General features: G+C 38.1%; 3 protein-coding genes across 4 annotated transcripts; 1 reads left to right on the top strand and 2 right to left on the bottom strand.

The window, feature by feature from the left end:
• Positions 1 to 206: 206 nt before the first annotated feature.
• On the bottom strand, positions 207 to 9,672 carry atp13a1 (ATPase 13A1). Its single transcript, XM_008416049.3, has 25 exons — positions 9,143 to 9,672; positions 8,274 to 8,363; positions 7,703 to 7,966; positions 7,442 to 7,597; positions 7,055 to 7,124; positions 6,860 to 6,966; positions 5,598 to 5,727; positions 5,450 to 5,505; positions 5,221 to 5,347; positions 4,929 to 5,066; positions 4,707 to 4,827; positions 4,407 to 4,564; positions 4,094 to 4,269; positions 3,917 to 4,027; positions 3,677 to 3,802; positions 3,476 to 3,584; positions 3,190 to 3,383; positions 2,995 to 3,091; positions 2,719 to 2,903; positions 2,162 to 2,276; positions 1,864 to 2,060; positions 1,571 to 1,713; positions 1,097 to 1,208; positions 859 to 1,002; positions 207 to 775 (listed from the first exon to the last, which is right to left on the bottom strand). Exons 1-25 carry the CDS (start codon positions 9,494 to 9,496, stop codon positions 665 to 667), a joined length of 3,591 nt encoding a protein of 1,196 aa, XP_008414271.1. The 5' UTR covers positions 9,497 to 9,672; the 3' UTR covers positions 207 to 664.
• Positions 9,673 to 10,204: 532 nt separating this feature from the next.
• On the top strand, positions 10,205 to 23,188 carry chchd5 (coiled-coil-helix-coiled-coil-helix domain containing 5). Of its 2 annotated transcripts, none has more exons than XM_017306182.2 (4): positions 10,205 to 10,362; positions 10,507 to 10,647; positions 10,716 to 10,867; positions 23,020 to 23,188. In XM_017306182.2, coding segments are annotated over exons 1-4 (342 nt in total). In that variant the 5' UTR covers positions 10,205 to 10,360; the 3' UTR covers positions 23,067 to 23,188. The 2 variants fall into 2 exon arrangements, with proteins under 2 accessions (XP_017161671.1, XP_017161672.1); XM_017306183.2 differs by lacking the exon at positions 23,020 to 23,188 and adding an exon at positions 11,282 to 11,542.
• lmx1al (LIM homeobox transcription factor 1, alpha-like) lies at positions 11,956 to 27,284 on the bottom strand. Its single transcript, XM_008416051.3, has 9 exons — positions 26,691 to 27,284; positions 25,051 to 25,139; positions 24,347 to 24,536; positions 14,784 to 15,016; positions 14,324 to 14,487; positions 14,126 to 14,203; positions 13,914 to 14,034; positions 13,689 to 13,844; positions 11,956 to 13,547 (listed from the first exon to the last, which is right to left on the bottom strand). Exons 1-9 carry the CDS (start codon positions 26,732 to 26,734, stop codon positions 13,390 to 13,392), a joined length of 1,233 nt encoding a protein of 410 aa, XP_008414273.1. The 5' UTR covers positions 26,735 to 27,284; the 3' UTR covers positions 11,956 to 13,389.
• Positions 27,285 to 27,328: the final 44 nt, after the last annotated feature.

Raw genomic sequence — 27,328 nt, 5'->3', positions numbered from 1 at the left:
TTAACCAAACAGTACTTTAGTTTTTGGTCAGCATGGTGCATCCCATGACACAGACACTTTGATAAACAATCTTGTTTCCAGGTTGTCTTATATTGTATTCTCATATCTTAGTAATGCCAAATTTACCAGCAAAAATAATGATTGTTACATTCTCTCAATACAATAAAAAAAAAAACCACACAAAAAAAGACAAAATGAATACTTCATAATTTTAAATCTTTATAAGTCTGTTAAATTTCTTTTTCACTTTTTACAAAAACAAGGGAGGGGAAAAAAAATCCAAAACACTATTGCAATTCTCTTGGAGAATGCCCTTTTTTGTGCCTGTAGTTTTCACTCTGGCTAGCACAATCTGAAACTCCACTCAATACTGCTGTCTTCATGGCCTTTCAATAAGAGTGGGGAGGGAAAAACAAAAGAACGATGTAGAAAAATGGACAGTTATAAAAAACATTAGAATTGAGACAAAGCAAATGGAAAAACAACAGACGTAGAGTTCAGCGGGGAACGAAGAAAGGGATACACAGAGTGAACAGTCCTACATGCCATGACTATCTCAGCTGTCTAGTGTTTGGAACAACAGCCGTACTTTTCTTCCTCTTTCAAAATCTTCTGTCCCTTTACAGTTTGGTTATAAGGGCAGCATTTGCTGTTGGCACTGAGATCAAGAAGGCAGCCTGAGAGTTCCTTTGCCCAGGAAGAACTGCAGGACACGGTCCACGAGCAGAGCAGCAATAAAGTCCACCAAAAGAACCTGGGCAATTATTAATTTGAACTGCAAGAAAGCAGACAAAGCATGTTACACAATCTTATTACAAGGCTATCAAAACAAGAAATGGTAATGTAATGTTAGCTCACCTCAGTTGGAATTTCTACAAGAGCAAACTGTTCATTGAATTCTGGAGAGGAACCAGTAAGAAGCCCGACAATTGCTAACCCTGAAAGTACGATACTCCACAGTAGTGGTCGATTTTCACTGAGAGACTCCATGAATGGGTGACCCTGTAAGACACAAAGAGGAATCCATTACTTTAAATAAACAGTTATTTAGAAATGGTTTTAAATAACCAATTCATGGTCACAAATGTGAAGATACCTTGTAGTTTATGGCAAAGGTGGCCATCTGCATGGCCATTGACATTATGTACACAGTGCTGTTAATTAGGCTGGGTTCGAATTCTTTATACAGATCTACAAACTGCTCCTCTCTGTAAAAAAAAAACAACCCAACATAAAAATGATAAAGCATTCACAAAGTATCACTGATAGGAAAATGAGAAAACATTGTATACATTTTATATTAAATAAAACAAGTGTTTGCTCATCAGCAGCTTGGACGTCCCATCTTAAAAAGATAAAATCTAATAAAGTATTAATCCAAAAACATTTTAAACAAGAAGTTGTTAAAAAATGTCTAATACAAAGGCGATACTGGTGGGGAACAATCATTTCAGTTTTATTTGAACATAGAAAGGCTCAGTTAGTTCAAAGAACACGTTTCACATGCCATTACTGTGATGCATGGCCTTTCAAGAGGTCTTTGGTCTTACCCTGTTGCACTTTTGCTTACCTTGGTGGACTTCTGGTTTGCGCCTCTTTGTAAAGATACACAAGACTACAAAAGTGAACTGCAAACTGCAGCAGCACAGTCAACACTGTGTACAGATTGAAGATGTTTGGTAAAGGCCGCTCTCGAGACAACGTTTTCAGAGGCTGCGAAAAGAGGAGGGAAAAAAAAAAAAATCCTAGTTTGTCTGTTTTTTTTTTAAGTGGAAACAGAATTGCGGTGGAATTTTAAAATTTACATTTAGGGTAAGCACCAAAAAACATGTTAACTTGACAGTAAATAACTCAAATTCTAACCTTTGACCTAGATATAAAGAGAAAGCATCCAGCCAAAAGCAAGCCTTGCAGAGTCGCCTGGAAATCGCTGAATTTGACTCCTTCGAGGTAGAGGACAGACTGACTGTAGGCCAGCACTAGTGCATTGAGAGCTAGAATCTTGAACATCTGCAGTGTTGTAACCAGAGTGCAGCGACCTTGTTTTATTACATGACAAACTGATGGAATAAAGACAAAACAAAAACAAATTGAGTCTGAGAGTTAATAATCAGTTTTGTTTATAAATACAGAGAAATAAGTATTGAAACATGTGACTCACTGCACTGAATGGAGGAGAGTTTGGACGTGAAGGGAGCAGCAATGGAAGCGTCACCCAGCTTGACGACTTGTACCTGATCCTCCTCAAGTTCTCGGAGAACTTGACTGATTTTTTCCTGTTACGGAGAAATCCTGATGGTTAGCGTAGTGTATGTTTCTTCATGTTACAGGAAGCACAAAAAATGGTTAACAAAAGTAAGCTTTTTTTTTTTTGAGTAGTTCATATTTTTTTGAGTAGCCCATGTCAAATGTATATGATGACATTGAAAGATGAGTGGGACATTAAATATATTCTAAGTCTAATTTAGTTAAATCTTTAGCCAAAAACTAGGCCTTGCTCCCTGTTTTTACAATCTAAGACATCCCAGTAGTTCTCTAAAGGCTCCAATTTAAACATAAAACAAAGAGATTTTTAATATTTCTTGGGACAGTTGTAACTAGAGACATTGTGACAAATTAGGGCGGAATACCTATTGTAATTAATTAATTGCCTCTATGATTACATTATGTTTCCAAAAGAAGATGCAAACATTTTTGTTAAATGATAAAGTAGAACACCTTTTGTGCTGCAAGCTGCTCCTCTCTCTGGGCCATGGCCCGCTGTCTGGCTGCTCTGGAGCTCAGCTTGACACCAGAACTAACAGGTGGTACTGGCCTTATGTCTGATGTTGCCGACTCCTTATCTCTACCCCGCTTCTTTTTCTCAGGCATGCGCTCTGGAGCATTGGCTAAGAGGGCCACCCCTGTGAGAAAACAAAGTGTTCATTGCTCACAACTGGAGGCGACACTTGGAAAACTTGCTTCAGCACTACGAGTTATTTAAAAATAACTTACCTATGTGAGCATGTTTAAGTGCTCCGACGTCATTTGTGCCATCACCACACATCAAGGTCACATAACCAAGTCCCTTAAGGCTGGTGATTACAAATTCCTAAAACACATAAAATCAAACGTTTGTTGCAAACACCAAATTGAGGTGGGAAGAGAGTGCACAAAATATGACTTAAAGACTGCTGCTTCAGGACCTACCTTCTGTTTTGGGCTGACTCGAGCAAATACTCGTATATGAGGTAACAGTGTGTGGAGAAGGTGGGGATCGCAGCCCAATCGAACCAGCCCTTCTCCTGTTACACACAAGTCAAACTGTTGCACAAACGAAGAAACTGAAGGAGGGGGCAGCGCAACAGTTACGGTGCCATCAATGGATTCCCAATGCCACTGACCTGGAAAAACAGAATTTATACATAAAACTTCTTGTTATTCAAGCCAAGTGTCAAAACACTCTTCAGAATTAAGCGATGAACCTAATGCGTACCCTGATTGAGGCTCGGCTGCAAAATAAGTGTGTGATCTTTCTGGATAAAGTGGAGCTCTCTTGCAACATGGCATGCAGTTAGGGGGTTGTCTCCTGTGATCATGACCACCTGAAGGAAGAGAAGAAAGAGTCAGCCATTATAAAGCTGCTTATTTGAGAACGAACCCAAAATTTTCATCACTGTTTTGTTTGCTTTTTTACATGATGAGATGCTTCTTGGATCTCTTTGATCACTGCCTTGCTGTCATTCTTGAGTGGACAGGAAACAACCATGAAACCAGCAAATTGTAGATCACACTCCAAGGCATCACGACTGATCTCACGGCACTGCATAACCCAAAAATATTTTAGTTAGTTTCTATCAGGTCTGTTTATAGACACTACAGAAAAATCAAACAACCTCTGAAGGTTTTGATTAAAAGAAAAAAAAGCTAAACAAACCTGTTGATGACTGAGGTGTCCAATTTCTTTGTAACCCAAGGCCAGAACTCGTGCCCCCTCCCGTGACATTTCTCTGTGGACTTCATCATAATTTCCTGGACACGCTGTAAACTACGGACAGTGGTATTTTAGACAAGGAAGTGAAGAGTCTGTGAAAAATGCGGAGCTATAATTTACCATTCCTCTAAGTGTCTCTGGGGCACCCTTGACAGTCGAGATGTAGCAAAGTTCGGTGGATCCAAGTTTCTCGTACGAGGCCAAGACAGACATCCTTTTCAGAGCGCTGGCAAAATGGAAACGCTGGTGGATCTTCAGTCCCTGTGTTTTGATGCCTCGTGGGAAAACTTTTTCATCTGGTTTAAACAGAAAAAAAAAAACTTAAGTAACCATTCTATTGTTTAAAATGTACTAGTCCAATAATATAAGGAGAACACTGTTAACCATATAGTCCTAGCACACTCATGAATTGCACTATAGATGTAGGAGGCACCTTTGGTAAGTGTCCAGTCAGCAGCAGTTAGCATGGCCTTCTCTAATGGATCTCCCACCAGTTGCCCATCATCCAGAGTAACCAGTGAGTGACAGGTAGCCACAACCCTATGTGTCTCAACTGGGATCTCAGAGACAGGCATCACCTCTTTTCCCTCTCTGTCAGTGAAAACAAGATGGATACAATAAACGACAAATAATTTGAAATAATTGCAATCTAAATTACAAGTACAATCTTGTAATTTAATCTTGTCTTCTCAATTTTATGCTGCCAAACAGAGAATTGGTTGACAGGGTTTACCTGAGGCCTGCTACCCCTCGAACTACCAAGCTGTCACTGGTCAGAGTTCCTGTTTTGTCAAAACAGCAAATCTCTACTTTCCCTGCAAATGGTATCCTGAAGGGTTCTGTGCAGAAAACATCTAAAGCAGAAAAAGAGCAACAAGCGTCATACTCGATACCACTTAGTGAATTTGTTGCAGTAGATATTCTACGATCCCAGCAGAAAAAGAAACAAACTTACAAAGTTTAGCCAAGGCGATGAGAGATGTGTTCACTGCTAAAGAAAGCTCTATCGGAAGTTCCGGTGGGACCACTGAAGTGAGAATAAGTGTGCACTCCAAAAACAACTTGTAGCGATTCCTTGTGAGATCCTTTGTTCCTAGGGAGGAATACAATAACAATAAAAAAGGACATGTTTCAGAATCAACTTCACCGCTCATTCTGACGTATAAGTACAAACTTGGATGCAAGTTTTATTGGCTTTCAAAAAAAAATTGCGATACATCTTAATGAGCTAATTGTTGTCACCTCACCTTCAACCCACACATATGCAGCAGCAGCAATGGCAAACACAAGGAGGAAGAGAATAAAGATAAAAGTCTCCAGGTTGTTTGCCGTCACTCTCTTTACACCGAAGAGAATTGTCCTTAGCAGTTTACCCTGTAGAACGTCACAACACACTGTTTAGTAACGGACAACAATGATTTTAATAATGGAATAAAAAAAATACTTTAAGATTTAACAGTTATCCCTATTCCTTACCTGAGACGTATAGAATCCTGTTCTCAGTACATAAGCCACACAACCATTGTCTACAGCTGCAAATAATAAAAAAATGTACCAATAAATATACTGTTCAATCCTAGTAGATACTCCTGTTGAATGAAAAGACAGAGGGACTAGCACTTACGCTTAAGTCCAGCACTGGTCTTTAAAGGAGGAGTATGCTGAACCACTTTGGTTCCACCAGAGATGATATGTAGGCGAGAGTCTGTCTGAAGGTCCAAAATCCGCCCTGGATCCAAGTCTTCTACTGGCTCCTGCACACAATAGAATAATAATAAAAAAAAGGCTTGAATTTTATTAAAATAACAGCACAACAAAAAAGTATTTAAACCACTTACAGATTTCTGGTTTGTCTTTTTTGTCACACTGTGTCATACATCATTCTACATTTGAGCATACTTCAGATGCTCAAAAAATAATATCAGACAAAAAATCCATAATTTAGTTTTCAAAACATGATGTATTTCAGTCAACTTGGCTGTCCGGACCAATCAGATCCAACATGAAAAGTAATTGCGTTCTAAATCTAATATCTGGTGGCGTCACTCTTGGAGGCAACAACTGCTGTTAAGCATTTGCAATAACTAGAGATGATCTTTTACATCGATGTGAAAGAATGTTTTGCCCATTTGTTTTTAATTCAGCTAATGACAACAATTCAGTTTTAATTCAGCTACATTGGTTTTCAGGCAATGCGGGTTTTAGGGCGTTCTGAAGCATCTCAATTAGATTTCAGTCTAAATTTTTACTAGTCTACTCCCAAATGCTACTGGTGAAATAGGCAACAATTCTGTTGGTGCTTTCGGGTTGGAGCAGCCACAAAGATTCCCAAGCATCCAGATGTGCCAGACAGGCTTGTTCTTCTTGTTGTTTCATGAAAACTGACCTCAACAGAGACAAGTGACGTCCTATGTGACCTCCAGGGTATGCACTGAGGCACCTTTACGAGTTATCTTGGTGGATCAAGAAAGTTTCTTGTGTTCACTATTTCGGAAGAAAAATATTTCTCACTGTGGTTTGCTCGAGTCCCAAAATGGATTTCTCATCTATTCTTAAAATTCTTTAGATCAGGACATGATTTGTTGCCTTCATCCCAATGTATCTTATCAGAATTTTCTATTTGAGAAATAGTGTCGTGTGGAAGCAATCAGACTTGGGTGTCGCTAGTGAAACTGAACTCAACTTTCTAAATGTGGGGCTTACAAATTTAATTTATAATTTAACAAAGCAGTTAACATTTGAAAACACCATCTTGTATTTTTTTTACTGAGTTTGTCTGTCTAATTATGACATTGTTTGTTGCTCTGAAATATTTAGACGCAGCAAAAACAGTAAAAATCTGTATTGAAGCAAATAGTTTACCACATCACTATATTATTTACTAACCTTCATCTGTGGGACAGACTCTCCAGTCAGCATGGCTTCATCCACAATGCAACGTCCTCTGAGTAGCAGCACATCACAGGGTACCAAGTTGTCTTGGGGTGAGCGTCCTATAGAATAGAAAACACACATTTCAACACAGGAAATGAATGTAAGGTTTGCGGTAAGGAGTCATAACATTTAGGACTGCACACTCACCTATGGAGACAATGTCTCCAGGAACTAGTTCATCACTAGAAATAGGTCTCCATTTCCTGTTGCGATACACCTATCAAAAACGTACATACACTTATTTTGATATGCTAGGTATATCACATTATTTATGGAAAACAGATTGAGCTATAAAGTTTGGATAAAATATGTTTTAAAGGTCTAATCTCTCTTCATGAAGCCAATGGAAAAAGTCCCTAAGAACTATTAAATGGCCTAATGTAAATTTTTTTTTTCAATTCAATTTGCATAAATGTGTGACTTTTTATTCTTCATCATACTCTGTTGGTTGCATAAGTGAACTTGATCATTTCACTATAAAGTTCTTATGACAAAATTAGCAACAGAATGCATTTTAAACTTGATCAAGCATACCTGGATCATATAGGGCTTATTTCCCATGCGGCGTATTTCTGACATATTCCTCATTTGCTGTTGGACCAGGGATGCCTCAAATGCAACCAGCATGAACAGAGTAAAAACGCTGTAATACCAGTATTCGTCCAGACACCACAGCCCCACACAGAAAACCTGATGGACAAAGGGCAGATAACATCAAACTGATGCAAAGCATTTACATTTTCTCTTCCTGACTAATGAACCCAGAACAATTCCAGGAAAAAGAAACACACGTACCTGGAACACAAAAAAAGGAGCTGTTGCTCTTTCTTTAAAGAGCTCCAGAAAATCTGGCACAACCATCTCTGCACGATTGGCGCTATACCGCTTTTCTGCAGCCTTTAGCTCAGTTTCTTCCTGATATCCACGCCACGACTGGAAGTGGCCCATTGGGTGGTTAATTGGGAATGCCACTGGAAGGAAACATTTCTTCTCTTGGTAGTCAAAAATGTAACGGATCTTTTGAAACTCAAACGATAAAATCTTTTCCCCATTCTCCTCCTGTTGATCCAAACATAGGACATATTTTTAAAAAAATATATTGCAGTGGCAAAAAACCCCCAAAAAAACAACAACAAAAAAACATCCAAGTAATAGATAAAATTCAAAGCCAGTATCTAAATTAACCTAACAATTTCCAGATAAATAAAACCAAATTTCTAAGCACGTAGATCTTTGACAAAAAGTAATGGCATGTGTGGCTTTCACAAACCTTGTCACACCATCTTTCAGCATTTTAGGGAAGTAACATTTAACATATTTTGATATGACAACATAGGGAAATCAGTCTTTAAAGATGTGAACAAACCTGATCCCTCTGGAGTGTGACAAGCTCAGCAGAACCATTGTTGGGGGTTGGAATGACCTTTGCCAGCGTAGCCAGCTTGGGATCTGGCTCCTGTGTTTATTTAAAGAAAGAAAACAGATGATATATTCACATGCTGTGTGGACAGCACTTTTATTTTTGGAGCACCCTAATGATATACTCAGCACAACCCGCTGATATACAGAGAAAAGAGCTAAACTTTCCCTAAACAGAGGAATGATGAGGATGATGAAATCAACATGCCTTTCAGCAAAAGTTTTGATGAGATCTGTAATTGTTCAATGTTAGCGAGTTTAAAAGATCTGTTACTTTCTGACTATTTGATTCATAACAGATGTTGGTTTCCAATGCGAGTAAATTTATAATAAACAGGATCTTTAAGACAGATATTGATTATTCTGGTATTTGAAGTCATAACAAGAACTTCAGTTTTCCAGAATGACATTCTGTCCATCAACCATCAAAAATACTATCAAAATATATAAATTTGACATAGGATTAATAACTGTATCGTTTCTTTCATTTTCATTGGTTATAACCAAGCAAATGTTTACTAATCAGTACCAACTCTGTGGATATCTGAAAGAGAACACTCTAAAGGAGAACATTTTGGATAAGTACATAAAGTCAATAAAAATGTATAAAACATTACGTGATGCATGGAAACCTTAAAATACAGTCAGCACTAATACAGGTGCTATTTGACATGTTCAAATCGACATGTAGGAGTAGAGAAAATCTCACTATACTGTATGTGAGATTTTTTTATTGAGCTAAAAAAAATAGGTAGGATTTTTTTTGTACTATCTGCTGTAAAAGTGCACATAATTTGCTATAACTTGCATTTTTACCTTGGAACAAGTGAGCCAACAATGCACGTGCACGGACCAGTATCCAGAGAGTGCTGTGAGGACGTGCGCGATCCCGATAGCGGCTAAAGCGAGGAGGCCTGCCTCTGGATACTCTGAGGCACCGTACACTCCTAACCACACATACACCCAGCCAGGGTAGAGAACAGCCAGAAACGGGAGGACTGTGCCGTGTAGCAGTCGGGGCCTCCGTCTGTACAGCGTCACCGAGCTTACTAGCTCATCACCGGCGCCGCTGTCATTCTGGTTGTGGTTAACAGAGGGGGCCATTTGTAGCTCACCCGGTCCTCGGATTCCGTCTGCAGCCATACTCTCGTCTTTCTTGGCGTCGTTCATTGTATCCGAATCCCTCCTTGGACCCCCTCTACCATCCACCACCACCCCGTCTCGCTACAGTCGTTAAAAATACGATTCTACACACGAAGCGGTGTGTTATCCACCTTTGAGAGCCCGTCTTTTGGGTTGACTGTTTCCCGGCCGCTGCTTCCGCATACGCAAATACGCAAAGACACGTCATATTTAAAAGAGCGTCGGTTTACCTCCAACTTGTTTATCTTTTCTTTTTTTCTCAAAACGCCTTTACACTACTGGTTTCCAAATTAGTAATATTTCATGTTGCTTTCTGCAAATATATTTCAACATAAGTTGGAATAAATAAAATTAATAAACACAGGGAAACGTAAAAAGGAAACAAATAAAACAAAGAAGTTGGAGAATCGTAGATTTTAGTACGTTAACTAAAGTACAAGAAATTAAAAGAAACGTATTAAACTACTTTCTGATATAATTAAAACAAATTTAAAACGTGTATGGGTTGTTCCTTGATTTACAGCGATATTAATCGGGTGGCGCTTCACAAGCTAAAATAAGCATGTATTTCTATGTTACAGGACATCTAGAGTAAAGTCAAAACAATTTAAATTCAAAAATACAAAGTAGTTCTTCGTCCGATTCAATTACTGCCCCTTTAAATAAAAAACGTCACTGTAGGGGCGTTACCTACATGTATGACAGACACAAACCTGCCCCAACAAAATTGAAGAACATAACCAGGATGTTGCTTTTCCTTCCAATCAAATATGGGTGTGCGTGTTGTAGCTCTTAATCGCATAGACTTCGTTTCCACACGCTGAAGTAGTGGCCGTTTAACCTTGTTTATCACGCTTCCGTAGTCGACTCGACACAGCTTCAAACACCAACATGTAAGAATTGAAATAACGAATTATATTAGTAATATTACACCACAATGCTCCGTTTAGAGTTCTGCTGCTTTAGCACGTTGTCAAATTGATAGATAAAATTGACCTGCCACTTCCCACTGTTTATATAATTATGTTTCCTTTCAGGCAAGCAGCTATGGAAATATCAGCAAAGTACTGTTATAAAGAACTGGAGACATATGGGTCATGCGTTGCCTCAAACCCAACGTCTTGGCAACACAAGTGCCATGACCTAAAACTCAAAGTTTCTCAATGTACATCATCACAGTAAGTCAATTGCTCTATCCTATATACCTATACGTTTTTCCTTGTCCCTAACCATTTAATGTTTACAGTCCAGTGATTCAGAAGATCAGGGAAGACTGCTCCACAGAATTTGAGAAATTTGAGCAATGTCTGAAAGAAAACCTGACCTCACCTACCTCTTGTTCGCCACACGTGACCCGCTTTCTAGGTTGTGCAGACTCCGTTGACCTCAGCAGCGTGGGTAAGACTTTACTGGAATTGCCCTTTTAGATAGCAAAAAGGGCAATTTCTTCTATCATCATCTTTTAGATAGCAAAGGTCCCGCATAAACACTGGATCATAAAACGTTTTAGATATATTTGTGCATACTGTGCTGTAAAATATTTCTCTGACCCAACTCCATTAACCCTCTAATGATGAGAAATGTCTATATACTGTATGTCACATGGATTTATATTTTTATGATTTAGAATTATGGAAATGCAAGTCAACTCCAAATTTAGGTCATTATTCAGTATTACTTTGTTTTGACTAAGGTTATAACCTCATCTTGGTAGTACTAAGGGGGTTAACCATGTACAATTACCATGTTGGAAAATTCAAATTCCAATTTTTTTTTTAACAATTATGCCAATCTCTGCTCTTTTATTCCTAGCTTCAGATTCAAGTTCTGACACATCATAGGACTCGGCAACTTCCGTCGTCAGTCCAAACCTCTATACAAGCTGGATTTTTATGTCTCATCTGTGTTTATTTGAATTTATATATATGTGATGAGTGTTCAATATCTGTGCGTCTTACTGTGACCTATTGTGACTAATTTCAAATGTAAAAAATAGGAATGCTCTAGCACTGTACATTACACCATTGGAATATCACTTATACTTGCGTTTGAATAAATAAGTCAGGTTTGCAATGTTTTGTGTATCCCAGTTTTACCTAATTAATATTAGGTTTCCATTATTCATTTGATGTCATAACCCTCTGTTGTTTTATGTTGATTATTTATGTCCTTACTGCCGATGCCTTTTCCAGGTCATAGTCAAATATTAAACTGGAATGCATTGCTCCCACACAAACCTGACTATCCGGTCACTGAGCAATAGGGAGTTTGGGAAGATAGGAGAAAAAAGAACAGGTTATTCACCTCTAATCAGCAGGACTACTGAGACAGACAGAGGGAGGAAATTGAGTTATGAACCTTGTGACCATTAAGCAGAACAGACATTTTCTGGTTCAATTATTAAAGGTTTTGGTGTGAGTCATGGAGGAGAAATAGACTGCTTTATTTTTAGGTGAATTATTAGTTCATGCCACGTGAGCGATTGGTAAGTCTTTCATTTTTTATTGTATTAAGGACAAATAAGGCAGTTTTACTTTAAAGGCAAAACCGCAGATTGTGTTGAAAGATACATGAACATTAAATTCAAAGCACATCACCTTGCTGTCACTGAACAAAATAGATAAAATGTCATCTAGTACCACACAAATAAGTTACATTCACATTAATATCACAGTAAAAACGCCATGTATTATTAGAATCAAACAATTTCTTAAAGAGTACCCCAGGCTTAGGCAGATCACTGACATTTAAATGAGACGGGTATCACCTTAATTCTTTTTTGTGCTACGCCACAGGATGAGTCTGCTCCGATCCTTTCAGCAGCACTTGCTATCCAAAATAAAATTGGATTCTATTTCTATAGATCTACTTTGTGGCACACAAATATCATGCTATAGTTTAAATATTTGCTGATTATCACAGAAGGTACAAAATGTCTACCCAACAGTATCTATTAGGATATTTTTGACAAAGGAAATTATTACAGAAACTGATTGCAACAATTAGGTGTGACACAGTTGTATTCACATTTACAATTGGAATTCATCATTGTGGACTTGAAGACATAATATTTGGGCATTGTAGATCTTTTGGTTGTAATTTACTACACTAAAATTATACCGATGATATAAAAGCGTAAACTAAAGTAATGAGCACTTGTACAACCCTGTTTCCACTTAAGGCTTTTCAAATGACACTGGAAGGTCATCTATTTTCTAAATGCAAAAGTAATTTATTTTTGGTCCACTGTTTTTAGCTGTCATTTGTCACAAAGCATACAATTAGAAATATTAGGGGATTTAAAGATGTCATTCTATCCAGCACAATTTCCTGAGATGACACTCAGGTCTCACAAACATACACACTAACCTGAGAGCAAAACTGTAGTCCCATACATATACTCTTGTATATGCTCCAGCCAACCACACACACACACCGATAAAAATTAATCCAGACAGAACAAAGAAAGTTCACCAATGTACTAATAGTATTTAGGACCCCAAATGTTTAAAACTATCACAACTCCTACATACATTTAACTTGACTTGATTCATTAAAATTTTGTAACTTATTTATATGTAATGATCGATGTGTGGTTATTGTTTTTCTGTTTGAAAGTGAAAAATATTCTCACCAAGTATGGCATAAATACGATGGAAAAAATAGAAGGCCATTGTCATGGAAATATACAGTGCCCGTAGTTCCAGCATATGATTCTTATTCAGGAAAGCACGAGAGGACATTATGCTAATCAGCAGAGCGATGTTATGACCGTCTGACTTGTCAGGATGTGTTCCAGCAATAAAAGCTCAGGAGTATGTTTGGCTGCAGCCAGTTTAATTGAAAATAGTCCCATAGGCAGGTTGCTTCTCCGGAGTGAAAGGTGGAACAGGTGGGGTAAAGATGAGAGTTTTTAAGGGTCAGGAGGTGAAATACGAGTTCTGCATGGAGTACAGACGGTCGATGGGGTTTCCTACTCGTCCTGCCAGGAGACCGGCTTCTCCTGTTGCCAAGAGACAGTCACCAAGGTGACTGAGGCTTCCATCACTGTCCAAGTCATGGAAGACAGTCTCTGAGTCTGCAGCAAAAAGAAAGGAGAATCCAAATAAATATGGTCAACATTTGTCTTTTTCAGTTATACTAAAAAAGAAGGATGTCAGAAATGACTTTAAAGAATGAAAATGTAAATCAAGCTTGAAGCTTTATCAGTGCGTCTTACCGTAGGAGTGGATCTGCTCACTGTTTAGTTGAGGAGGTGTCAGACCATGTCGGAATGGCTCTCCGCCGTAAATGTTGGGGTCCAGAGAAAGTAGCTGCTGACGTGGCAAAGACGGATATCCCAGCATGCTATCCATTCCATGAGTACTAGATCCATCTGGAAAGGTAGAGGTTCATTTTAAATACTTCATTTTTTTGTCTGCCTTTTTCTAAATCTTTCTCTTACCCTCACTGTCATCATTGCTTTGACGGCCCCCTCTGCTAGGCCCTCTCCTGGTCCCTCCCAGTTGTTCTTGTTCCTGCTGCTGCTGCTGCTGTTGCTGCTGTCTGCGAGCTATCTTTTTCATCTAGGGCGCAAAATAGGATACCGTAAGAATCTCCTATGGGTGTTAACATGTAAAATGATTGAACATATCTTCAAGGAAGAGACAGTCTGACCTTAGCTCTCTGGTTTTGAAACCACACCTGTACAACCCGCACTGTCAGGCCAGTCTCTGCAGCCAGTGTTTCCCTCACCTGCAGGTTAGAGTTTTTCATTGCTTTATCGGACAACCGAGGATAAAACAATGAACTCTGAAAGGAAAGTCGAGGTCTGTTTGGCATGCTTTTTCACTGATAAGAGGCTGATTCACCCACCTTTCGGCATGGCTTGGCCGATACTTCAAAAGAGGCCTTGAAAGCTCGCCGCTGCTGTGTAGTCAAGATGGTGCGTGGTCTTTTTGAACGCTTGTGCTCTTTGCCTTCATCACCACCTTTCCCACTGCCAGATCCTCCCCCACCATCTTCATCCTCACTTTTCACTGAATAAGACAAAGTGTTGACAAAGCTCAAACTTAAACCCCAGTGCGGTGTGCTTGGCAAGGCAGTTTTGTGGTGTATCACTATTTGGATAATCTCTTTACAATTACTTGTGACTTGACACAAGCTGCAATTCTTTTATTTTGCATCATATTACTTGGTTATTTGGTAAAATGTGGCAGTGCTACGTGTTTACAAAGAAGAGTCATCAGAAGTTTTTGAAGAAATGCGTTCTATTGCGACTTCTATTAGATATAGATGTGGCACAAGTTAAACAGTATTCCATCAAACACTGCACCTGATTCAGTTGGAGCAGGACTAATTGCAGCAAGCATTTCCCTCTCCTTTTCGTAGTCCATGCGGCAGAGCAGCTGGCCTTCTTTCAACACAAACTCATCACCTCTCTGCAGTCGGCGTTCACACTCGCAGCAGCTGAAGCAGCCCAGGTGGTATACCTGGCCCAGCACACGCATTATCAGCTCAGAGCGTCCAATGACCTGCAGGCAAGCGCTGCACTTCCTTATAAAGAGCCTGAAAGTAGAAAGAAGCAGAGAAACGTGGCCTTATGTGTTCAGATTGGTTGATGTGTGAAAGCAGAAAGGCAGTTAAGGCAATTAAATTTGAAGATACAAACAAGGATCTCTAATACATTTACCCTCGACTACAATTAACATGTAGATGAGTGAAGCCTCTTAATTAAAGACTGCACAGGCATTACTCAATTCACAGAGCAACAAGGTGAACATCTGTTAAGATGAGTAACAATTGCTTCCAACAGTTTTGTGTTTTGGTTTCACCCTAATGACAGTAGGTGGCAGTAGTTGGTTAATAATCTACTGCCTTTTCCAGCACAAGCCTTAAATGTTGAGAACTTGTTACATTCCAGGTAACCTTATACAGACCATAATCTTAAAAATACATATGCTACTCTGTAAATTAGGTCTTTGTTGGATCGATTCATTTTCCTATTTTTCTTTTGTTCCTCTGTTTCTCCCCCTCTGTGATGTTATAACCTTTCAATTGCTCTCATGCTTCACAATTACTTCCAGTGCCTATTTACATTCACAGGGCCCAAGTCTCTGACTTCAAATTCCTCCCAAATCCCTGTTCTTGCACTTGGTTTCCTCCCCCTCCCTCAGCCTTTTCTGCCAGCATTCCCAGTTTTCCCTCATGCCCTCCAAGCCTGCCTCCCCAGTTCACTGAAACTAATAAAGACAGGATTAATTAGATTGTTGTTTAAACAGTGAGATGGCCAGACAGACGCTGTAAACTCATAACCAGGGATTGGTGATAGCATGGGGTTAATCTCTCTCCTCTCACTTATGCACACAAAACACGCACACACACAAACACAGGTACTAGCCCACACATACACATGCATGCATGCAAACCAACATTAGGTCATGCAACAACTGCCTTACTTATTTGCTTAAATGCAACAGCTATTATCGTGCTGTTGGTTTAAAATAACTCCAGCGAGGTTATAGTTTTAATGCACAAGAACATCAGTATCACTTCTGAAGAATGAGGAACTCAAGAGTAGAAGAGCTCTAGAATCAGTCAAGACTCGTGGACACCGAAATAGCATCACAACAAAACACAGATCTTGTTAGGAACGGAGAGAGAATGAAAAGGGAGGGAAAGAAGTGAGGAGGAGATGAAGGCTGAGTAATGACCTTCCCAGAATGAGTGAGAGTAAGGTGTTGTTGCCCAAATCTGGAGTGCAAAGACAGAGCCAGGTCTGCACATTAGAGCTTCTAATCTGTGATTCTGTCCCAAACGCAGCTGCTGCAGCTAATCTTTCTCAATCCATCTGCCAAACGCTCTCCTCAAATTCCCCAAATGACAGTGTCTCAAACTTGACACCAAAAACAAAAGTAGGCTACCTGTTGTCAGCCCAATAGCCTAATTGTGTGTCTTATGTTTTATTGTTTTTAAACCTACTTTCTAATTAAAACGATGCAATGCACTCCAGATAAACAATTCATCTGTAAAAAGGGCAAAATGCTGTGGTAGTCAATGGTATCACAAGCATATTCTACAAAGAATAACCCATCAGTGTAGTTCTACATCTGAATAGACACTTCAGTATCTTAAATAGTTTCTTTCACTGTGGACAATGCTCAACAGAACAGAATTGTCAGGGCTGCTTGACATAAGACGGATGATGTATGTGGTTAACTCCCACACTCCCTAATCAATGTGTACACAGCACGATAGGAATTTACTCAACATGGCACATGAAGGCAACTTGGGGTAACTGCCGCAGAGGGGGGCCTGTAAGTAGATCAGTCTAATCCCTCTAATAGAAGTATCATTCGCACATGGTCATGTTTGGGGGGCAGCTTACCAAAATCACAATAAACACGAGAGAGGGCAACCATGCACTTGAGGCAGCCTAAATTTAGCTTCAACACATTTATGCAAACATGTTACAATTTTCTGACCATTTATAATTCATCTGTTTGGGAATCTGAAGTAATGATTAATAATGTCAAATAAACTGGAAGCTATTTTGCGGGAAAACAAAATGTCAGTTTGTACATTGCTGCATGTCAATGCATATAGAAAGGAATACAAGTATACATCAGTCAGGACTTCGTTTTGTTCAAGATTCTAAAAAGGGAATTTCATGTGCAATGCAATGGATTTTTTTGAGACGATCGAGGGTTAGAAGGTTAGAGCTCAGAGATTAAAAGATCAAATTCAGAAAGACAGAGATGTGCTGCATTTGTAGAGTTCTGATATCATCACGTGTTTCCTCTTTGTATTTCTCTAGATCCAAGGCATACAACCAGAATCTTTGCCATCTCCCTTAAGCTGTGTCATGTGGCATTGTTTAGCCTGTGAGCTCCGACAAGTTTAACACTGTCTGGACTGAAATACACTCATTTCATAAATATGTATGCATCTCAGAGCTGTTACAGTTTGGTTCATCCCTGTGTTGTCATGATTAATATTTATACAGGTATTGGTTTGGTTACACTGCATTTAAATTATTCTTGGTTTGGGTTCAGTGGTACTTAAATGCCTTGAAAAGAGAGGTTGTCATTCATTTCAAACACCTGGACTGTTATTTACTCTCAGAATATGATACACTTAGGTCCTGATGTGCTACATTTTGATTCCTGCAAACTTATTGACAGCAACATGTGACACATAACTGGCGCTCCCTGAAAATTAAGGTATAACAAAAGGATTGAGGAGATACAGGAAAAAAGAACAAATCATATGCATCAATCTTACTTTTAAGTTGCATTTTGTTTTTATTCCTTAGGTGTGTGTGCATGTGTGTGCGCGTGTGTATGCGCGCATGCATGTATGCGTGTGTGTGTACACGTATACGTGCACACTTTTGGCGGATATTGCTCTGTGGAGCAAAATGGCTCAGAGCCAGGGTTCAGTAATCACATCATCTCCTTTTATTAAATCTCCCTGCGCTGCTTCTGTGTTATTAAAATCTCCCAGCATTCCCCACGATACTTGCTACCCAGCCACCACTCTCACACATACGGTTTTGTGTGTGTGTGCGTGTGGGTGTGTATGTGTGTGTGCGTGCGTATGGGTATAGCGATATATCTATATATCTCTATGTCAATAAATATGTGGATATATCAGCCATCTCTCCTTCTATGGACACACACGCACACACACACACACATATATCTATCTATATATATATATATATATATATATATATATATAGCTATATATCTATCCATAGATGGATAGATGGATAGAAAGACAGACAGATAGATACCACCTCATGCACTCAAGCATAAACTTAAACACAGAGATAACTGTGGTGTAAACACAGATAAGGTGAATGAGTGCAAACATACAACAATAAAACAGCGACAGATGCTGTCATTTGCTTAACACATCAACCTTTAATGTCAGTAGTTCGTTAATGACTGCTTTCCAAAGCCAAAACCTCACGTATAGTTTATATAGTCTCATTAAAAATGGTTCACAATAGTAAAACTGCAAGTGGATTAGAGAGCAGAATTGATTTTTGAAAAATTTAAAAAGTCACCAAAAGCCTCTATGACATGCATTGTTTGCATGAAATGTGTTTCTATGTAGGTTTGTGTGTCTTTGATCAAGAATGAATGCTATGTGTCAGGATGTAGATGTGTGTTTGTGAGCGTGAGTGATAGGGTGTGTGTTAGTTTAGATAAAACAGTTAATCCCCAGGCCACCAGAACGCAATATCCTGTCTGCCCGTTTCTCATTTCCTGTCTGACTCTGGCGGAGCGGGAAGCAGCAGGGAGGGGCTGGTGGGGGACAGTGGGGTCCGTTACCTCAGAAACAGAAGATACAGCAGACTGGTTAGAGAAAAGTCTATGCCAATCTCTCTATCTCTCTCTCTCTCTGATGCAACCCCCTATTCTCACTCTTTTTTCCTTCTCCCTCTCTGCTTTTATTATCTCAGATTTAATAAAGCTGAAGCGAGCAGCTTGTTCTGCCATGAAACATTTATTAGCTGTCTGTTATAAAATTGTTGTGGGGGAGGAAAGATGATGGGGTCTCATCTCACATTATGCAAAAACAGTGGCAATACCAAACGCACGACCCCTCCCACAGACGCACGCACACACACACACGCACACACGCACACGCACACACAATATAGCAGATAAAAATCAGCCCATCAGTATGCCCTTTCTTTCTAAAACTCCCAGATATTTCCTCTTTTCTCTGTTTGTCCCATTTTGAAACTATTCTCGATCAAGTTTTTGCTATATGTTCTTTTACTCATTTTATCAGAACTGATATTACTCAACAGCACAACACCAAAACAAAAAGACATCAAACTCGCTCATCCCCATTTTGTTTTCTTCTGGCAAACATCCAACCATCATCTGTTGAACTGCTAGTTTTGCTCAGGAAAGAGCATTGTGGTGCTTGAAAACTGCAAAAATGTCTATGAATGTAATGTTTTGATCCCTTGACATGAGTTTATATATAAATGTGAACAGATTTTTTGGAAAATATATGTAATGCTGTGCGCAAAGACACCTTCTTTTCTTTTTTCTTTTTACTTTTGCAGTAGCTTTCTCTTACACTAAAGTTTAGAAAACACCGCCTTTTAATTTTAGCACATTTATTTGATTAGGGAGAAATATTTGCTTTCAGCAAAATTTGAAGTGGCACAAGTATGGCTACCCTCGCTGTTGAAACTTTGCATTACCCCTCCTCCCCCCCCTTTGCCGACAGGACAGAACTTTGTCTTCACCTGTAACATTTCACAAGTCTGCAGAATTTAGAGAAAGGGATCTTTAACCATTTTTCATTACACACACTTCCTAGATTAAATACAATCGTGGTTCTTCTCTTATGATTTCTTCTATTTTGCTTAATCTACATGTTTTCTTTTGGATTTACTTCTAGTGACTGAGATGACGATGAATGAAGGTTTATTTTTTGAACTCTTTTTGTGTGTATTAGGGCATATGTGTTGGCCAAATAACCCATTTTTGGTTTACTGGCAGGAAAAGACCATGCAAGATTAACAAGGTTTTCAGTGTCTTTGAAGAAACAGGCCCACAGTATCATGCACCTGCAGTGACTGATGCTGAAAAGCTCAATTGGTGTTTTATCTAACCAAAGCTCACAGTTCCAATACATGTTTATTGTTTATGTTGATGAGATAAAGGGGTCCTTCCCTGACATTCAAAAAGTTCTTGTCATGCAGCTAATGTCTAAAACTTGTTATGGAGACTTGGTGACCCTCAAGATGTCAAGATGTTCTGTTTTCAAAAAGTGGTTTTACTTCCCAGTGCATCGCAGTGCATGGAAAGATAAATATGCATCCTTGTCCGGCTGTGTGGCCACTGGCTGACAGAATTGGACATATGTCATGTCACATTTATAGCCCCAGGAAAGAGAGATACTTTTTTAAAGCTGGCCAAACAAGTCATATAATTTAACATTTATTTTAAGGAATTGCTGAAGTAACCAAATATTGAGGCTCAGGTTTTTGTTTTTTATTTGTTGGAAAAAATAGTTTCTTTACATGAGTTTTTTTTAAGACCCATCCCATCTTTTTTCAGGCATTTTAACCATCTAAATTAGCGATAATAATACATTTATCCAGGTCTGCAAACACTGCAGTTCTGACATGTCAAAAACAGTCATAATTTACCCATTGAATAACGTTCAATAAAAACATTAACTTTTAGTTGTACTCTGTAAGGAACTTTTATTTATTTATTTATTTTTATTACAATAAAATCAGTTCTATTTGGCTCACTATCTTTTACTACGTTGATGAATAAAACATTTAGTTTCGGATAATTGGATGATTCATGTATTTAAACGTATCTGTTTTTTAACACCAACATTAAAACTACTTGATTTTTTTGAATTACAGTTATGGGCTACTGGAAATAACAAATAAAAGTGTTTTTAGTTAAACATTTCTGCATAAGCACATTTAAAAATAATGTAAAAGCATATTATTTATTTTAATAATCATTGTGGAGGCCGACAGAAATAAACCTTTGCGATCTGTTTGACATATTACATAATTTTGTGTTAGTATTTCACAGCAACACACAGTCAGATCTGTCACCCGGACAGCCGGAGATTTCAATAATTAGCACAGAACCCAATCAGTCTCACCACAATTTCTTCCCTTTCGCCTCCTGAGACACAAGGCAGCGAGTGTGGTGCGGGTGGTGGAGCGATTAAGAGAAAACAAGGGATAAATGGGGAGATAAACTGTTTGGTGTCATCACTGCTATCAATCTCAACAAGAAGGAAATGAGGTTTGGTATACAGAAATATTATTACAAAGGAGACAGTGATGAATGAGGTAATGGATCAAGAGACAGGGAGAGGGATGGCTGATAGGGTGGAGGTGTAGAACGGAAGATGAAATATATTTGCTATCCCTGGATTCAGACTCAGAATTTCACAAAAAAACACACTCAGCAGAACTCTGTTTAGATTGTTCATAGTATAGTTATGTGCAGTATATAATTACGTATATTTTAAACTGCAGACAATATTAAACATTAAAACTTCTCTGTGCCTCCCAACCCACATTGCATGGCATTAGTTAGTATCTGCACCAGTCTCCCGCTTGGCTGAAGCTGTTTTTATGGTTTTATAGAAGAGTTTTCTAGGTTCTGCATTGCCAGACAGCAGTCTTATTGAGACAAAATCGCTAAGGTTGGAGTACTTTGCTTCCAATCATCCTGCCTTAATTTGACCTATTGATGTTATTTACTATAGTTTTCCAAACCAAATATTAACAATTCTGTTTGAAAGTATTTTTTTACTGTTTATAGCAAAAATAAATATACAATAAACCTTGAATACAATATGGAATAGAAACTATTTTCATACTTCTGTGCTGTGCTCGAGCTCTTAAACCTGATTATTAATTTCATCTAGATATTTCCACTGTTGTGCTGAAGCCTTTCTTTCGCATTTGGAGCTTTAAAGCAACTATCTTAGAATAATTAGAGAGGGAGTCCTTCAAAAATATTAAATATGCAAATGCTGAATTAGGTTTCGCCTTCAGGCAGTTACGCTGAGATGCATTGTGTGGGAGACGGGCTCATATTTCAATGTAAGATTGGTTTTCTAATGTGAATTGTTGTTTCCTGACATGCTTACTTTTTCATCCCAACCCAGTAATTCTAAATCTGGTCTACTACTCTCATCCTTCCACATGCAAGTCTTACATTTAGCTGAGTTCTAAAGAAAATAAACAATGTTTTCCTCATGGATTATAAAGAAAAGAGTAGGTGAGGATGTCCCTCATAGGGTACAGTACACTGTGAAGGAGCCGGAGCTTTTGCATGTCTTTGTGCTCAATGATGTAATCAAGCCAGATATGAGCATAAAAATCTCGTAAAGTTTGTAAGATGCTGACTTAATATGAATGTTAAATTAGGATAAATAATCTGAATATTACTTTTGTAATTCCAAACATGCAAATATAACTCATAAGTCTGTATCAACTTCGAGCAAATGATCTTTCCTGAAGCAGATGGAGCACTACTGAAACCGAGTCTCATGTAAAAAGCCGAAAGGAAAAAAAAAAAAAAAACGAAAAAAAAAGCCTGTGCTAATAATTGTGTGAATTCCTCTAAAGTTCTTATGCATGATCCAAATTCCTGGACCACCTTCTCTGTTGCAGTGCACACACCTGCTTTAGATGGGGGAGTGCGTAGTGTAAGGCGCTGATGGACAGTCTGCAGGGAAAACAAGGAGACATTGTTGCTGATCTGCTGAAGGTCACAGACATTACCGTGTGCCAAGTCTGGCACCACCTCACACAACAAGGCAACGCAGCACAACTAGACAACTAAAACAACGCCGTGACGAATTAAGCACTTACTGTTGATATGAATCTGCAATTATATTCATTGCACAAGGAAATCAAATTGCCTTTTTCATTCCATCACAGATAATCATGACTCAAATGCAGTTTTGCCTGTACTTTCCCACTCATTTTTACAGACGAACGTCACACAATGGGGCTTTGATCTTCTTCTTTCTCACCCTCTCTCCTCCAGATGCCAGGTACAGTGGGAGAGAGTCTATGCTGCTGGATGCCGTCTAACACATTTCAAAACAATGATAACAAGCTCCAGGCTTTTCCTTACGCTGTCCAAGCAGGAGCTTCCTCTGCAGACACACACTGACTAGCATGGAGCAAAAAAAAAAAGAAAAAAGAAAAGGAAATGACCATGAAAGTATTGCTAAAGCTGAATCATCAAGCAACTGTATACCATCCATTTTATCAGCTGCTATTTTTAAAACTATTTTACACTTTGGTATAACATTGTAAAAAGTTGCTGATGCAAATAAGGTTGTGTATATTTAGGAAATTATTATATACATTTAGCAGAAATTTGATTTGGACAGGCAAATTGTTGCCTACACAAAGTTTAGACAAATTTAATTTGCTGTTGCAAATAAATGAATAATTGTGAAAAACATTGATACTGATAGAAGTATTGATAGAATTAAAAAAAATGTTTCTTCATAAAAGGCTAAGATCTTTAAACTGTGTAAGGTTTGAATGCATTTGCATTCAAATGCATTTTACCAAAATAAAGTGATTGATGATCTAATTATTATATGCATCTAAATACCTATGTATATCCCACATACACTCTGATAGTGTCAATTTCAGTTTTAATTGAAATGAAATGTAAAATTTCCCAACAGCTTGAGTGATTCCAGTGTTGCATGTGTAGTTTTGACCTGTGTCTTTGGTGCACTTGTTTAGAATAATTGACTTACGGGACTTATGGGACAGCTTAATCACAGGATTTTCTAAACATGGCGGGAGTGCCGAAGTTCAGACCTTTTGTAGAGTTTTCTTATTAATCATATGTTTGGCTTTGAAAACATTAAACAAAAAGTCTTTTTTCTTGCAAAACATACTGGAAGCATTTTTCTGACGGAGACAACAATTGACCAAATCAACAGCACAGGTTAATGTGACATTTTTACGTTGTTCTTTGTTTTTCCTGTGCACAGCTAGTGAACATCCCTGCTCCCTTTGCACCGACTTCCATTGATTATGCACAACCTCTACGAACCCTCCCTTCGACTTAACCTCAAATCCTCCCTTAATGCTAACCAGAAACTGAACACATGGTCTCATTTGCACCGGGGTTTGACCCTCAACGTCAGAAATTACAGGAGAAAACGGTAGGCGATATGTAAATCAAAACACACCTGAAGTCAATAAAACAAAAAAAAAAAACACTGAGTGTACATTTATAAGAGGACCGTTTCCAAAAAATAAAGAAAGCAGTATTTAAAAAAAAAAGATGGCTTAGTTAGGGAATTGACTTTTCTCATCTTAATGTGTTGATAAATGCGTCTTACTTTTCATAGTCATGCTTGCAGTACAGCAGACGGTCCCTGCAGTAACAGGTCCCGGTGAGTGCGCTCAGACAGACGGCGCACTTGACGCAGGTCTCGTGCCAGGACCGCTCGTTCACGCGCAACAGGAAGCGGTCGGCGATGGGAGACTCGCAGCCCGCGCACACTTCTCCTCCTCCTCTGAAATCTGGACCTGATGGGAGCATATCACTGCCACAGTTACAGCGAAAAGGCCAGAACTAGTTCTGATAAATAAATAAAAAAGGTTTAAGCCTATCATCTGGCGCAAGCCAACTGTTCTTTCTCCTGATAAGAAAAAAAAAATGGGAATATCCCTTTTGATGTTCCAAAAGCAAAAAGGTTACACAGCTTTTTGATACAAATCGTATTTAAAGTGATTCAAAATTTTACTTCTCGCTTCATTAAAATGACGTGATTTTGCGTGACATAAGTAACATCATAGTTGCCTTTGACACTGCGCTTGCGACTTCTTTTTTTTTTAAATCTCAAATCCAGCATGTAATTTCAAGTTAAATCTTAAAGTGTTCTTATATTTACTGACCCCTGGCGTGAATTTAGCTCACTCTTTTATATATTTAGAAATGTTCATATGTCGAGCTTTCAAACATATTTCATCGTAGATATTTTTATTTTAAAAAGCTGCTCATAAAACCCTGTTCATCTGAGTATTGCAACGCATAACTCACCAAAAGGCGTAGAGGACGGAGGCTGTTGCAAACAGGACTGCTGGTTCTCTTCAGTTTTCATTCCTTCTCTCCTTCCCTCAGTGTGATCGCTAAAGACACAAAATGACACAATTTCGAAGAAATCATCGCAGGACATTCAAACACCGAAGGAAACCACGAGAACACGAGAGCCAAAGATGGAAAATTAAGCATCCGTCCATGTTTTTTCTATTTTTTTATTCTTTTTTCATGCGGCACTGATGTATAGATAATAAATATTAAATAGAATTTTCAAAAACTATTACATTGGACTGGGTTCAAGTCTTTAAATGCAGGAAAATGTAATGACAAAATAACAAAAATAAATATATATATAAATACATATATATAATTACAAAAGTCAACGAATCAAACTTGAACATGAAATGTTAGATTTCGATTCAAACATCTCAGTAGTTCAGCATGAGCCTCAGATTCCTCATTCAGCCCTGACACGCCTACAGAGTATAAGCCACTTTTAAAATGTTAATTTTATTTTGAAGTCTACAGTGTTTAGGTTTTATTGAAAAACGGGGAAAAAAAGAACATGCAAAAAACATAATTTTTATTTCTCCTTCACCTTCATTTTTATTTTAAATGTTACTAAAAAACATGCTTATTGCTTTAAACATTGAACGTAAATTCAGTTTAAGCGTCATAGAGGTTTTTAATGGCAACAAAAGTCTTAAATTTATTGTTTTTAAAGTCGTATTGTACCAGATATATTTTTGGTAAAAAAAAAAATTCTAAGCAAAATCGAGTACACGTATATAAAAAAATGCAACTTTGATTTAAAAAAAAAATCTAATTTGTTTAGAAAGCGTATTCAGAACAACATAAAAGACTTAAAATAGTTTAGCAAATTTTTTAAAAGCTAAAAACAAGATTAACTTAAATATTAGGTTATTTCTGGAATATCAGACCGTCTACAATTCCTTCTTATGATAATTCAAACCCCAATAATGGTTGTTATAACACATTTTACTTGTAAAACATAGGAAAGAAATATTTGGGCCGTTTTTTTCACAAAATAATCAGACTAAGCAAAGAAATTATGCAAATGTACTTAATCTGATTGGGGATTTTTGTTGTATGGCTTCAATAAAATGATGAATTGATTGCCATTCAATAGATTGTGAAAGCTTGAAATCCTGTTTTTGTTTATTTCCAACCAGTCAATAAAACGGTTTAATTCTGCACACTTACTAATTTAAATGAAACCCATAACATTACCGTCAAGTTAAGCATTGTTTGAGTAGTCATAGTAATAATAATAATTATTATAATAACAGTAATTTTATTTGAGCTATCCAACTGTTTCATTTGATCAGTAGATTGACTGCATAACATAAATGTGGACAAAATCAAGAATGAGGAATATATGAGAAATAGCCGATAGAAGAAAAATAGCATAGATTTTCCGCACCTCAACCATTCTCAGTCTACAAAAAAAAAAACTAATCAGCGTAACTATCATTTTATCCTGCACATTTACAGTGAAAAAACATCCCACCCAGAGCGCATTGCTTCAGAAAAAAAAAGATTGACTCAAGTGCAACTTTCTTTTGCATCTCACCATGCTGCTTTCTCCGACAACCTGTTCCTGGATCTCGGAGTCTTACCTTGAGGTGAAACACACTCCTCCTGAAATCTCGGTTGGCAACATTTAAATCCAGCGAAACTTCCAGCTCGTGTGTGACTGAACAGACGCGGCTATATGGATCGTCCACATGAGCTACTTCACTGTTTGCTTAGGGGAAAAAAAAAAAATTCCAACATCATGATGCCCAGCAAATACGGTCTATTGTGTCTCCTGATTTCTCCGACACCCGCGTCGCTCTGGGTTGTGGAGCAAAAAAGGGAGACGAGGGAGGAGATGGACAGAGACGGTGGGAGGGAGAAGGTGCGGAAGATGATGAGAGCAGATGAGCAATAATACGAGCCTATTGATAACTTGGTTGGGGAGGATCTTTTGAATATGTGTTTAATGTTGGATCAATACTTATAAGGGCACAGTAAAGCAATAACTTTATGTTGATATATATCCTCTTGTAGGCTATGACAAATAAATCTGTTGTGGCTTTGATAATATTCTGAATCGTCTTGATTCTGGGTTAAGCAGCAAAAGGGAAATAAATATTGCTAACTGGTCTAAATAGCATAATACACAAATAAACTGGCTTCACTTTACAAATTCTCTAAGCTTTCTGATTTCAGTGGATGGACATTTATATGTTTGGTGTTTAAAAAAAATATGATA

Source organism: Poecilia reticulata, chromosome 8 (genome assembly GCF_904066995.2).
Source record: "Poecilia reticulata chromosome 8, P_reticulata-male-v2, whole genome shotgun sequence".
Classification (NCBI taxonomy): Eukaryota; Metazoa; Chordata; class Actinopteri; order Cyprinodontiformes; family Poeciliidae; genus Poecilia; species Poecilia reticulata.
The sequence above is the reverse complement of the archived record's forward strand: the minus strand, read 5'-3'. Positions and strand labels throughout refer to the sequence as shown.

Coding starts and splice junctions, on each gene's coding strand:
- atp13a1 (XM_008416049.3), bottom strand. CDS start 9,496: ATGAACGACGCCAAGAAAGACGAGAGTATGGCTGCAGACGGAATCCGA. Junction 5,506..5,597: donor GACCAGTGCTGGACTTAAGC/GTAAGTGCTAGT, acceptor TATTATTTGCAG/CTGTAGACAATGGTTGTGTG. Junction 776..858: donor TTGTAGAAATTCCAACTGAG/GTGAGCTAACAT, acceptor GCTTTCTTGCAG/TTCAAATTAATAATTGCCCA.
- chchd5 (XM_017306182.2), top strand. Junction 10,648..10,715: donor TCTCAATGTACATCATCACA/GTAAGTCAATTG, acceptor TAATGTTTACAG/TCCAGTGATTCAGAAGATCA. Junction 10,868..23,019: donor CGTTGACCTCAGCAGCGTGG/GTAAGACTTTAC, acceptor TCTCTCCTCCAG/ATGCCAGGTACAGTGGGAGA.
- lmx1al (XM_008416051.3), bottom strand. CDS start 26,734: ATGTTGCCAACCGAGATTTCAGGAGGAGTGTGTTTCACCTCAAG. Junction 24,537..25,050: donor TCCGTCCTCTACGCCTTTTG/GTGAGTTATGCG, acceptor TGCTCCCATCAG/GTCCAGATTTCAGAGGAGGA. Junction 13,548..13,688: donor TGAGCAGATCCACTCCTACG/GTAAGACGCACT, acceptor TTTTTGCTGCAG/ACTCAGAGACTGTCTTCCAT.